Raw genomic sequence first — 13,778 nt, 5'->3', positions numbered from 1 at the left:
GATTAGAGTTAGGGGTGTGTTGGGGTTAGTGTTGGAGGTAGAATTGAGGGGTTACCACTGTTTAGGCACATCAGGGGTCTCCAAACGCAACATGGCGCCACCATTGATTCCAGCCAATCTCGTATTCAAAAAGTCAAATGGTGCTCCCTCACTTCTGAGCCCCGACGTGTGCCCAAACAGTGGTTTACCCCCACATATGGGGTACCAGCATACTCAGGACAAACTGCGCAACAATTACTGGGGTCCAATTTCTCCTGTTACCCTTGTGAATCTAAAAAAATGCTTGCTAAAACATAATTTTTGAGGAAAGAAAAATGATTTTTTATTTTCACGGCTCTGCGTTGTAAACGTCTGTGAAGCACTTGGGGGTTCAAAGTGCTCACCACATATCTAGATAAATTCCTTGGGGGGTCTAATTTCTAAAATGGGGTCACTTGTGGGGGTTTCTACTGTTTAGGCACACCAGGGGCTCTGCAAACGCAACGTGACACCCGTAGACCATTCCATCAAAGTCTGCATTTCAAAAGTCACTACTTCCCTTCTGAGCCCCGACGTGTGCCCAAACAGTGGTTTACCCCCACTCATGGGGTATCAGCGTATTCAGGAGAAACTGGACAACAACTTTTGTGGTCCAATTTCTCCTGTAACCCTTGGGAAAATAAAAAATTCTGGGCTAAATATTTATTTTTGAGGAAAGAAAACGTATTTATTATTTTCACGGCTCTGCATTATAAACTTCTATGAAGCGCTTGGGGGTTCAAAGTGCTCACCACACATCTAGATAAGTTCCTTTCGGGGTCTAGTTTCCAAAATGGGGTCACTTGTGGGGGGTTTCTACTGTTAAGCCACATCAGGGGCTCTGCAAACGCAACGTGACGCCCGCAGAGCATTCCATCAAAGTCTGCATTTCAAAACGTCACTACTTCACTTCCGAGCCTCGGCATGTGCCCAAACAGTGGTTTACCCCCACATATGGGGTATCAGCGTACTCAGGAGAAACTGGACAACAACTTTTGGGGTCCAATTTCTTCTGTAACCCTTGGGAAAATAAAAAATTCTGGGCTAAATAATTATTTTTGAGGAAAGAAAACGTATTTATTATTTTCACGGCTCTGCATTATAAACTTCTATGAAGCACTTGGGGGTTCAAAGTGCTCACCACACATCTAGATAAGTTCCTTTGAGGGTCTAGTTTCCAAAATGGGGTCACTTGTGGGGGGTTTCTACTGTTAAGCCACATCAGGGGCTCTGCAAACGCAACGTGACGCCCACAGAGCATTCCATCAAAGTCTGCATTTCAAAACGTCACTACTTCACTTCCGAGCCCCGGCATGTGCCCAAACAGTGATTTACCCCCACATATGGGGTATCAGCGTACTCAGGAGAAACTGGACAACAACTTTTGGGGTCAAATTTCTCCTGTTACCCTTGGGAAAATAAAAAATTGCAGGCTAAAAGATCATTTTTGAGAAAATAATTTTTTTTTTTTTATTTTCATGGCTCTGCGTTATAAACTTCTGTGACGCACTTGGGGGTTCAAAGTCCTCACCACACATCTAGATTAGTTCCTTTGGGGGTCTAGTTTCCAAAATGGTGTCATTTCTGGGGGATCTCCAATGTTTAGGCACACAGGGGCTCTCCAAACGTGACATGGTGTCCGCTAATGATTGGAGCTAATTTTCCATTTAAAAAGCCAAATGGCGTGCCATCCCTTCCGAGCCCTGCCGTGCGCCCAAACAGTGGTTTACCCCCACATATGAGGTATCGGCGTACTCGGGAGAAATTGCCCAACAAATTTTATGATCCATTTTATCCTACTGCCCATGTGAAAATGAAAAAATTGAGGCGAAAATAATTTTTTTGTGAAAAAAAAGTACTTTTTCATTTTTACAGATCAATTTGTGAAGCACCTGAGGGTTTAAAGTGCTCACTAGGCATCTAAATAAGTTCCTTGGGGGGTCTAGTTTCCAAAATGGGGTCACTTGTGGGGGAGCGCCAATGTTTAGGCACACAGGAGCTATCCAAACGCGACATGGTGTCCGCTAACGATGGAAATAATTTTTCATTCAAAAAGTCAAATGGCGCTCCTTCCCTTCCGAGCCTTACCATGTGCCCAAACAGTGGTTTACCCCCACATGTGAGGTATTGGTGTACTCAGGAGAAATTGCCCAACACATTTTAGGATCCATTTTATCCTGTTGCCCATGTGAAAATGAAAAAATTGAGGCTAAAAGAATTTTTTTGTGGAAAAAAAAGTACTTTTTCATTTTTACGGATCAATTTGTGAAGCACCTGGGGGTTCAAAGTGCTCACTATGCATCTAGATAAGTTCCTTGGGATGTCTAGTTTCCAAAATGGGGTCACTTGTGGGGGAGCTCCAATTTTTAGGCACACGGGGGCTCCCCAAACGTGACATGGTGTCCGCTAAAGAGTGGAGCCAATTTTTGATTCAAAAAGTCAAATGGCGCTCCTTCCCTTCCGAGCCTTACCATGTGCCCAAACAGTGGTTTACCCCCACATGTGAGGTATTGGTGTACTCAGGAGAAATTGCCCAACACATTTTAGGATCCATTTTATCCTGTTGCCCATGTGAAAATGAAAAAATTGAGGCTAAAAGAATTTTTTTGTGGAAAAAAAAGTACTTTTTCATTTTTACGGATCAATTTGTGAAGCACCTGGGGGTTCAAAGTGCTCACTATGCATCTAGATAAGTTCCTTGGGATGTCTAGTTTCCAAAATGGGGTCACTTGTGGGGGAGCTCCAATTTTTAGGCACACGGGGGCTCCCCAAACGTGACATGGTGTCCGCTAAAGAGTGGAGCCAATTTTTGATTCAAAAAGTCAAATGGCGCTCCTTCCCTTCCAAGCCCTGCCGTGCGCCCAAACAGTGGTTTACCCCCACATATGAGGTATCAGCGTACTCAGGACAAATTGGACAACAACTTTTGTGGTTCAGTTTCTCCTTTTACCATTGGCAAAATAAAAAAACTTGCTAAAAGATAATTTTTGTGACTAAAAAGTTAAATGTTCATTTTTTCCTTCCATGTTGCTTCTGCTGCTGTGAAGCACCTGAAGGGTTAATAAACTTCTTGAATGTGGTTTTGAGTACCTTGAGGGGTGCAGTTTTTAGAATGGTGTCACTTTTGGGTATTTTCAGCCATATAGACCCCTCAAACTGACTTCAAATGTGAGGTGGTCCCCAAAAAAAATGGTTTTGTAAATTTCGTTGTAAAAATGACAAATCGCTGGTCAAATTTTAACCCTTATAACTTCCTAACAAAAAAAAATTTTGTTTCCAAAATTGTGCTGATGTAAAGTAAACATGTGGGAAATGTTATTTATTAACTATTTTGTGTCACATATCTCTCTGGTTTAACAGAATAAAAATTCAAAATGTGAAAATTGCAAAATTTTCAAAATTTTCGCCAAATTTCCGTTTTTATCACAAATAAACGCAGAATTTATTGACCTAAATTTACCACTAACATGAAGCCCAATATGTCACGAAAAAACAATCTCAGAACCGCTAGGATCCGTTGAAACGTTCCTGAGTTATTACCTCATAAAGGGACACTGGTCAGAATTGCAAAAAACGGAAAGGTCTTTAAGGTCAAAATAGGCTGGGTCATGAAGGGGTTAATAAAGGCCATACTTACATTAATAACAAGTGCACATAATTGGAATTGCTCCGGCGTGATTATTTCATGGTAACAAGGCTCTTGTGCCAACTTCATAATGGCGCCACCGGCCGCTAATCTCAGTCGTGACATATCGGACTTACTGAAACAATGACGGTCAATATCAATGTTTGGTCATAGACATCAATACAAAGCCTATAAGGTGCTACATGCTGGGTCAATGTAGGCCTCTGGCCATTACTCGTGCTTTTCAACTGACCTTATTTTTTTGTGTTCCGTCAGGTCCCCTTCGCTGACTAACATGGCAGAGAGCAATCGTAAAGTGGAGTTTGCAGACTTTGACTGATTGTTCTTCATACCCAGCAACCAACGCACTAGTAGCTTTATTGCTTGCACCTGAAAAGAAAAAGTAAAACTGACAAATTTGTACGCTTCATACCTGGGTGCAGTATTACAGGCCCTCTCATAAAAGCATGTACTATACAAAGAACGGAGCAGAAATCCAGGCAGTTGGACGTGGCAGATTCTAGGAGGGAAAATACCCCTAGGAACTCGGTTGGTGAGCTGTGCAGGAACATCTGGTCACCTGGATGTAGCAGTTTAGGTGATTTGTGGACACAACACACAGCTTGGTCTTGCAGCCATAGAGGTTTTTCTAAAATCTGAAAAACTTTAATAAGAAGCTTGAACAATAGTCCAAAGGCGGCTGTGACCGATCCTCCTCATGGAGGCACTTCTCTGCTTAGTATACAGCTAATGCAGGGATGGACAATTCTGGACACTTCACATGACTGCAAGATCACTTCAGGAGTTCGGTCCAGGAACGAGATTCATCCATGGACCTCAATAGGAAGCAAATAAATGGCTTAAAGGGGTTGTCCGGTCTAAAATGAGAAGTCTGCAGACTTATGAACACCCCCAGCGCTCTGAGGATTTGCCGGTTTCTGAGCAGGGAAAGGTGGTGATGTATGCGATACTCCCAGGCAGAAGTCGTTTAGTGGGCGCTGCCACGCTCCATACAAGTGACGGTGGATCTGCTCCTCAGTGCTCCCTCTACCTCCTGGGACATGGGCTTAACCTGCTCCTGGCTTCTAGTGATAGCCCACACCATAACCATCTCCTTTCATGCTATCCAAAAATCAGGGGTCATGGCCAGCCCCTGCCAAGCTGAAGTCGTTCTATCCGAGCTCTACTTGCTATCCCCTTCCCTCGGGATCCATGAATACTAATTTCACAGCTTCTATGACAGTCATAGCTCCTGGACATGTCATAAATGTCGTAAATACAGGTTGCAATCCACTGCTGACCCGCATCAGGCAGGGAGCAGAGCGCTGATGTCAAAATAAGCTGTGGCAGTGCATTATGTGCTGAGGTGCCGATGAGCGATCTAATCATGGTCCATTCATGTAATGAGTCAGTATAAAAACAGACGAAGCTCAGAAGTACACAGTCTGTCTTCAGTTATCTGTTCTACATGGATTGCCCCAGACTTTAATGACAGAGTCTGATCCGCAAAATGTATGAGAATAGGATATGCTCCTGGTCTCATGGACCGGACACACGGATCTGTTTTTAAAACTCTGTGTAAGGATCAATGGTCAATGTATTGTCGGAGGAAAAAAATATACAGACCGCTATAGGATGTGTCATACGATTGTGTAGGTTAAAGGGAAAAAAGGCAAAATACAAAAATATTGAAAAAACAGAACTGCAAAAGCAGGAGTGTGTCAGCTATAGATACCATGCTAAAAGGCATTTATCTCAGCGCCTGCAAGGTGGTAGTATAGTTTGGTAGGAATAACCAGGACTTGTTCTTACTTTGTATCACCTCCTGGAGACAACGGTTATACCAAAAGATTTTCAGTGTCTCCCAAACATGTAGACAAGACTGTGCCTTATGGTTACTACTTTTATGCCTATTACAAACATATTTACATATTTTTTTTTTATAAAAACAAAAATATTCAAGTATGAACATGATTTTTGCTTTATTAGAACAGTTGTCTAAAAGGTACCTTCACACTGAACGATATCGCTAGCGATCCGTGATGTTGCAGCGTCCTGGCTAGCGATATAGTTCAGTTTGACAGGCAGCAGCGATCAGGATCCTGCTGTGCCATCGTTGGTCGCTGCAGAAAGTCCAGAACTTTATTTAGTCGTTGGACTCCCTGCAGACATCGCTGAATCGGCGTGTGTGACGCCGATTCAGCGATGTCTTCGCTGGTAACCAGGGTAAACATCGGGTTACTAAGCGCAGGGCCGCGCTTAGTAACCCGATGTTTACCCTGGTTACCAGCGTAAAAGAAAAAAAAAACAAAACACTACATACTTACCTTCCGCTGTCTGTCCTCCGGCGCTGTGCTTCTCTGCAGTGTGAGCGCCGGCCAGCCGGAAAGCAGAGCACAGTGGTGACGTCACCGCTCTGCTTTCCGGCCGCTGTGCTCACAGTTAGTGCAGAGAAGCACAGCGCCGGGGGACAGACAGCGGAAGGTAAGTATGTAGTGTTTGTTTTTTTTTACTTTTACGCTGGTAACCAGGGTAAACATCGGGTTACTAAGCGCGGCCCTGCGCTTAGTAACCCGATGTTTACCCTGGTTACCGGCATCGTTGGTCGCTGGAGAGCGGTCTGTGTGACAGCTCTCCAGCGACCAAACAGCGACGCTGCAGCGATCCGGATCGTTGTCTGGATCGCTGCAGCGTCGTTTAGTGTGAAGGTACCAAAAGTTCAGACATTAAAGTTATTCATTTCTTAGTGTGTCTAGACAAAAACACCAAAGATATACTAAATGGATATACTCAAACACCACAGACGTAATTCACATATAGAAAAACACAAATGACAAGTGTCAATGAGTAGCAGAAATATTTCAGCTGAATCATACCACCCTCCTGGTGCAGCTTCAACTAATCCAAAAAAATCTACGTTTGGCTTACGAGGATGCAACTAAAAGCACCTATTTCACCGTGAGACAGGGGTCTTCTGGTTTGTATTGATTTTATTAGAAAGCACTAAGGATTTCATCAACAGACAAACACATTACAAATAACAACTACACAACAAAATATATTGTGTAACATTATGTAGCAAGATAAAGAAGCTTCATAAAAAAAATTAAAAAAAACAAAAAAAAAACAAGTGCATGTGTGTGTACAAGGTCTTGCATAAAGACCTTTCTGCAAAACAACCCGAACCACATCACTTATGCAAGTTGATGACAAACGTAACCATTAGAAACGTTTACATACAATGTAATGTTAATTGAGTTACTGGATATTTCCATTGTCTTATACTTTCTGATACTGGTGTATATTACATAACTATAGATTTATCCTACACATACATGTCAAAGCAAATTATAAAAGCACTTCCAAAAAATAGAAAACCACACTACGTTCTAATTTAAAAAAAAATGACCATAAACCCTCAAAATATAAGTAGCCTTACTTTAGCAAGAACTTCTGGTGAAACTTCTTCATCAAGTGACCACAGTTTGCCATTCTTATCACCATTGGTCTGTAGATAAAAAAATATTTTTTAGCTAATTTCTCCACTTATATTTTAAATAAATCAATAATACAACAATGGTTGACTGGAGGAGTCGTACCCGATCATTCATTAGCAGATCTTTCACAATGAAGTTTGCCACAACTGATTTCATTGGTGAAGCAAACTGATCAGGTGCCAACATGGAAATGTGACCCAGCGATACTAGAGGCGTTACTAACTGTTCTGGTACATCCGCATTGAGACTTCGACTGAGGGGCTACAACAACAAGAACAGAATACAAGTTTTATCATTGCAGAGAACAAGAGCAAATATTGTTAGAAATAAAGTTGAGCGAATTTTTGAAAAATTCGGTTCGGATTACGATCGGCAGCGAATATTGAATTAGCAAATATTCGCCGAACGTCACTGGAGTCAATGAGAGTAGAAATGACCAAATATGTTTGGAACCGATCTTCAAACAAATTCGGCACGAATAGGGTACCAATACAGCACTAATATGGCAAATTCAGAGTCGGTGATCATTTCCAAACAAATTCGCTCATCTCTAGACAGAAAGAACTTCAAATTATTGGGTTGGGTTATAGTTACATTATGCTGCAAACTCTAGCTTGTCATCTTCAATGGCATGTGATGCTACTTATATGTAAGTTATAGTTACAAGTAAACAACCAACTAGAATAATGTAAGGATATACTTAATTGGACAACCAAAAAGAAACGCAATATCCTAAAAGAATGCTTTATTAATAATATCTAAAATTCTCATAGACAATTAAATATACTTAAATGTATGCTACCAACATCAACCACCTGGGTATGGGTAGGCTAGGAAAAATTCAGGGAGTAGTAACAAATGTATTCCTGACACAGTCCCTGTTAGGTGGCCCTATAGTAGCTTTCACCTGCCTAACAGCGGAGGTTGGCACCCTAAATTTCGATGTGGCGCCCCCGCTCCACGTCGACTGTCCCTTCTTGCCCTACTGGGCCCTACCAACTACCCACGCCCAGGTCCCCACAGACATACACACAAATTGACCAAAAGGTCACACTAACCAAAAACGTGAAAAAAGTGAAAAAAAGAAGTGAAAAAAGTGTAACAAAACATACTAAAAACAACGCGGCAAAAAATAGTGCTGCGTAAAAGTCCACTAAATTCCGTGTACCCCAAGGCTATATCAGCAAAATAGTATAGATACTGCTTGATGAAAAAATGTTCTTAAGATATGAATAATGGTACACAAGCAATAATCAAAATTATGGGGTACAATAGAGCACAGATATATTGTGCTCATAAATACTCAGAGGTCATAAAGAATAGGAACCTCTAGTATATATAACAATATGTCACTGTCTTTGTTAGCACATTATGACCTACATGTCATTAAAGGCAGACCTATACATAGGACCTATACAAAAGGTAGATACCTAGACAAGGTGTCTCAAATCCGGAATAGCAGATATATCGGCTCACTCAGTAGGTGTTCCTATGTTTGGGTGATATATAAGTTTACACCCTGGATACCATACGGGTTCAGCATAAGATGTCAGAGATAAAAAATGAGCAGAATATTCAACAGAACAAGAAAAAAGTAATAAAACACAAATGAAAAGATGTTCTGCTATATCAGGTATCACATATAGTGTCTCTCATTTTAAATTGGGCCAATGCACAAAAGAGCCCGAAAAAGCTGAGGCCAATCCCTCATTACCTTCTCATAAATAAATGCTCTGCTCGGTCTTATGAGAGCTCGTTTGCATGGGTGATATATACGTTTACACCCTGGATACCATACAAGTTCAGCATCATATATCAGAGAGAAAAAAATAAGCAAAATATTCAACAGAACAAGAAAAAAATAGAAAACACAAATGAAAAAATGTCTGCTATATCTGGAATATAGATGACGGTAATAGGCTGTGATTCCTTATGACTCAAAACTTGATGCTGTGCTTCGACTTTGAACCTCATGAAATGCCCCCAAACAATGCCCAAAGAATAATAAACGTGTTGAAAATTTTAGAGAAGCACTCCCAAGAAAGGTTTTATTTGATAAACCTGTGTGTTGTGTAATGCAACAGAATATTTGCCGATTGCAGTCTTCGCCGGTTTTCCAGCATCGCTCCTCTCATTTCTCAAGTGACTAAAGTTACAACTCGCTGGATCACAAAGGGTTTAAAAGAGAACTGGAAGTCGCTTTTACAATGTAACCCTCTGTAGCTTCACGGTGTTGTTCCATAGACTTACATTGTAAAAGTGACAGCGTTCACACATAAATCCCTGTGTGATCCAGCAAGTCGGAATGTAAGTCACATGAGCAACAAGATGATTGGTGCAGCACTGAAACCTGGGGAAGACTGATCGGCGAGTATTTTATTTCACTGACATTACTCAACACATTTAGGCAGGTTTAGGAAATTAAACATTTTTTGGGAATGTTTCCTTAATATGATGCCATTATGCTTTTTGACAGAGAAAGTGTTAATTTGACTATAGTACTAAGTACACTTTCCATTTAAATCTGAAAGCTTTGAACATGCAGAATATCAAACATTCACTTTATAAAAAAAACAAAAAAAAACAAAACATTTTTTGCACAGCTTTACTTGTAATTAACCATTTTGAACATAAAAATAATATACCTCAAAGATCTGAGCCAGTTGCACTTCTTTGTTGGAGAATATAGAATGGATGCAGTGTACAGCCTGCTTTGCTTGATGAGGCGTTCCCCTCTTTGCCTTCTGATGCAAAATTGGAATAAGCGTCCTATTAAACCATAAATTTAGCAAATTAATATTGCAGTTTGAACGTAAGAAACCCCAAAATGTAAGACTGAAAAATCGTGTCAAACAATCTTAAGACAAGTGTTCTACAAATCAGTAAGCTCCACACTGCAGGTGGACCTAACACTATTGTGCAAACCCGCACACAGTGAGCAGTCCTAGAATGGTGATTTCACTAAATATAAATTGTTAAATGTGCAAAGATGGAACCATAGTGCCCCCAATAGGGCTCAACTTTCTAGGAAAAGTTGGGCCTGAGCTATTAGATTGTGGGATTCCGCATGCATCCGTTCTGCACACACTTATCTCTTCTAAATATCTCCTTTACTCGTTTCCTTCATTGGGGACATAGGAACCATTGGAAGTCTTAAAGCAGTTCTGCTGGGTGGGAAATTAAATGTATATCGCAAATAGAAAAATAGGCCACGAGACAGCAGGCAGAACCACAGCTGGCTGTAAGCCTACACTGGATCGTCTGATATTCTACCTCGCCTGTGCAGAAGTGACGGCAGAATAGTTCAGAGATCCAATGCTTGCACAGCAGAAGAGATTCTGTTGGCACCAACAGCATGGGGCTATGTACTGAGGGAAAACACTTCAAAATACCAGAAGAGGATCTAGGCTATGTTCGATCTGAAAATGAGATTCGAGAACCCATGGGTTTAGCAGGCATGATCAAGATGGGACAAGAGAGAAAATCACCAAGGTAGGGGAAAAACTAAGATTCCCCCGGAAAGTAGAAGGGCCCCGACATCAGCCATGAACCAGTCATATGTTGCAAAAAAGCTTAATTTTGGGGAAAAAGTGGGCAGATTTAAGCTTTTATATTAAATAAATATTGTGGTGAAATATGTGTATATATATCTATATGTGTGTAGTGACATATGTCTAGGGTTATATGTGTGACTAGTGATAATGTAACATCTGTCCTGAAGGCAAGTCGCACCTAGGTGTTAATAGGTACTTCCTTGGGACTAGTAGAAATTGCGTCTCCATATCTCACCAGGAGGTCTAGCTAGGGCCAAGAAGAAAAGTAACATTTGGCACCTCCTAGGTCTTGGAGGGGAGATGCTAATTGCGGCCTGAGGGTATCTATTCCTGAGAACCTTTTCACAAGAGAAAATAATATATTCATTAGTAGTGCGGCCGTGGCCAATCAAAAAGCAGGGAGCAGAAAGCAACTACCAGTTAGATAATTTCTGTAAATTTCTCCTGTTTATTTTGATACTGTTTTGCATAAGTTGTATGTCTTTTTATTATCATATTTTTATACCTTTTTCTTATTGTAAGCATTGAACCTTTTGTTATTAAAGTATAAAACTTTAACAAGTTGAACCTTGAATGTTCTAAAAGAATCCATAGCCTAAGGTGTGTGAGCCTTATGAGTGATAGACATTATTAGTATCATTAGTTCCGGGACTCATCGCCCGTGTATTCGATGAGTAGTGGCAGCGTGTATGAGCGGGTGTGTGGCCTGGGTCGGTGTGTGGCCTGGGTCGGTGTGTGATTTATGCTCCCATTACAGCATAGGACAGAGGTTGAATGCTGGACTGAGAGTGGGGAGATAGATTAACCCTTGCAGGCACAACCCCAAATCACGTGTGAGAGTGGGCACGTGACGAATAGGTGACACCACGGAGAAGGTATTCGTAACAAATATATTTTTACATATCTTTGCACCTTTAGTTAGTTTCCTTAGGTGAACTGAACTATGATCGCCAATACAGTACACTGGAATACTGTAGTATACCATATTACTGACGTGCATTGTTAAGTTTGTGGTCCTCGGCTGGACTTCATAGGAAGATGACCATGGCAGACACTGAGGCCTTCAGAAGGCACTGGCTGCCATTACAGCTCATGATCACATAGCTTGAGGGAGAGGAATTGGGATTGGGGGGAGGTAGGTGTAAAATAGGCTCAAAACTCATAGTGGTCATTTTAAATACTTCTTCACTGCAGATAATTGTGGCGTTTAAGAAGTTACACTGATGCGATCTGAGCTAGGTTATGGTCGCATCAGCTAGTCTTGGGTGTCAGCCACATAATGAAGCCAGCACTTGTATGGGGTTCTATGGAGAGGGCTCAGCTCCTGAGCTTGCTGTATATATAAAGACATAGGATTTATAAATTCCCCTCAGGGTTTATACACACACCGATGGCCTTTGCGTCCCTTAATGAAGCAATAAGAGAAATACAAAATTATATTTCATTCTTTAAAATGACTTACGATCGAATCTGTGGCAAATCTGTTTCTATTTTATGCCCTGTGTTGCGAAATATCTGGATGGCTGCTTCGGCTACCTTGTCATCATCCATACGAAGGCACTGTAGGAAAGACTCGTACGTCTCTGCTGAGTGGAAAGCAGTTGGATGTGTAAAGGACAGTACCTATAAGTAACCACACAAGTCCATTAATTTAGTTCATTTTTACAATTGGCCTAATATTACCTCTATGAGTAGCATCAGTGGCTAATCCATTACTAGAGACACATGCGTAACTCCACACAATCCACAAAAAACAAAACAAAAAAACAATCATGTTATCATTGCCCACCTATTACATTCTACCACAACTAGCGACACACACACACACACACAAAATCAATTGCAAAAGGGCGAGCGTCACATGCAGTGGTCAAATACAACACTTCCAATATATTCTCATACTGGAGTTAAAAAAAAAAATAAAATAAAAAAATACCTTAAGCAGTTCCAGTCCTGCTCGAATTGCAGAATCGGGACTCACACCTTCCTCTTCATCATCTACAGTACCTTCAATGGATTTGTTCATCAACTTTACTAATGCACTGGAAAATAAAATGAGTTGCAAATCTTTAAATAGAGGCTTTTGCTCCATTTAAGAAGGTCCTGATGATTTATCGGTCGCACTAAAACTGGACTATTAGGTGCTGCAGAAGCAATACAAACTTATCTGCTAGAATTACTGAGCTGATCTAAATGGTAATCCAAAGGTACGTCAAACAAACAAGTTATAAATACCTGATCGCTTCTGAATCTATATGCACAGGAGCTATTCTTTCCAGGAGAAATTTCACCATTTCCAAGAATGGATTAGTTGGTTGCTTAGGGTTAGCTAGTTTTCTGGCAATTTCTCGCTTTAAAAAAATAAATAAATAAATAAAAGAATTCGATTAGCCACTACAATAGGATACTGTTGAGATTTATTTTATTATAGCCCAAAACAGAAGTGAATGTGCCCACATCACTGGCATCTGAAAGCAGCCTTTAGGCCACTTTCAGATGAACATGTTGCGGTGGGTCCTGAACTACATATGATTAAAACTGAAGCCGGACATTAACTTTTTCAATATGGGCATGAAAACAATCCCCCATTAGGCTACGTTCACATTAGCGTTTCCCGACGCTGCGTCGGGAAACGCAGCGGCGACACACGCGTCATGCGCCCCTATGTTTAACATGGGGGACGCATGCGTTTTTCGCGTTGTTTTCCGACACGTGCGTCGTTTTTGACGCTAGCGTCGGACGCATGAAAATGCAACAAGTTGCATTTTCTTGCGTCCGATTTTCGTCAAAAAACGCCGCACGCGTCGCAAAACGCAGCGTTTTTGCGTGCGTTTGCACGCGTTTTTGCGTGCGTTGCCTCGCCGACGCAGCGGCGCGCAATGCTAATGTGAACGTAGCCTTATGTTCAACAGACCAGTACTTTTATGAGTTATGTACTATGCATTTAAAAAATGATCAACAAAAAAGCAAGTGATCCCATACCCGTCAGACACACAGTTCTCGATTTTCTCCGGCAGTCCCATAGCCAATAAATGGAGCGTATGCCAAAACATTCAAGACAGGGATGCAGAGCCCCATTTTCAG

The 13,778-nt window shown here is 41.2% G+C and overlaps 1 protein-coding gene across 4 annotated transcripts in view; it reads right to left on the bottom strand.

The window, feature by feature from the left end:
• PDS5A (PDS5 cohesin associated factor A) overlaps window positions 1–13,778 on the bottom strand; it is a 175,600-nt gene that overhangs the window by 64,170 nt on the left and 97,652 nt on the right. For all 4 annotated transcript variants that reach the window (XM_069744574.1, XM_069744572.1, XM_069744575.1 and 1 more), the window contains exons 17-24: window positions 12,930–13,045; window positions 12,631–12,736; window positions 12,157–12,317; window positions 9,786–9,909; window positions 7,243–7,401; window positions 7,083–7,151; window positions 3,897–4,033; window positions 3,656–3,779 (exon numbers count right to left, since the gene is read on the bottom strand). In XM_069744574.1, coding sequence (XP_069600675.1) covers window positions 3,656–3,779; window positions 3,897–4,033; window positions 7,083–7,151; window positions 7,243–7,401; window positions 9,786–9,909; window positions 12,157–12,317; window positions 12,631–12,736; window positions 12,930–13,045 — 996 coding nt within the window. The remainder of the gene's footprint in view (window positions 1–3,655; window positions 3,780–3,896; window positions 4,034–7,082; window positions 7,152–7,242; window positions 7,402–9,785; window positions 9,910–12,156; window positions 12,318–12,630; window positions 12,737–12,929; window positions 13,046–13,778) is intronic.

Source organism: Ranitomeya imitator, chromosome 1 (assembly GCF_032444005.1).
Source record: "Ranitomeya imitator isolate aRanImi1 chromosome 1, aRanImi1.pri, whole genome shotgun sequence".
Taxonomy (NCBI): Eukaryota; Metazoa; Chordata; class Amphibia; order Anura; family Dendrobatidae; genus Ranitomeya; species Ranitomeya imitator.
The sequence above is the reverse complement of the archived record's forward strand: the minus strand, read 5'-3'. Positions and strand labels throughout refer to the sequence as shown.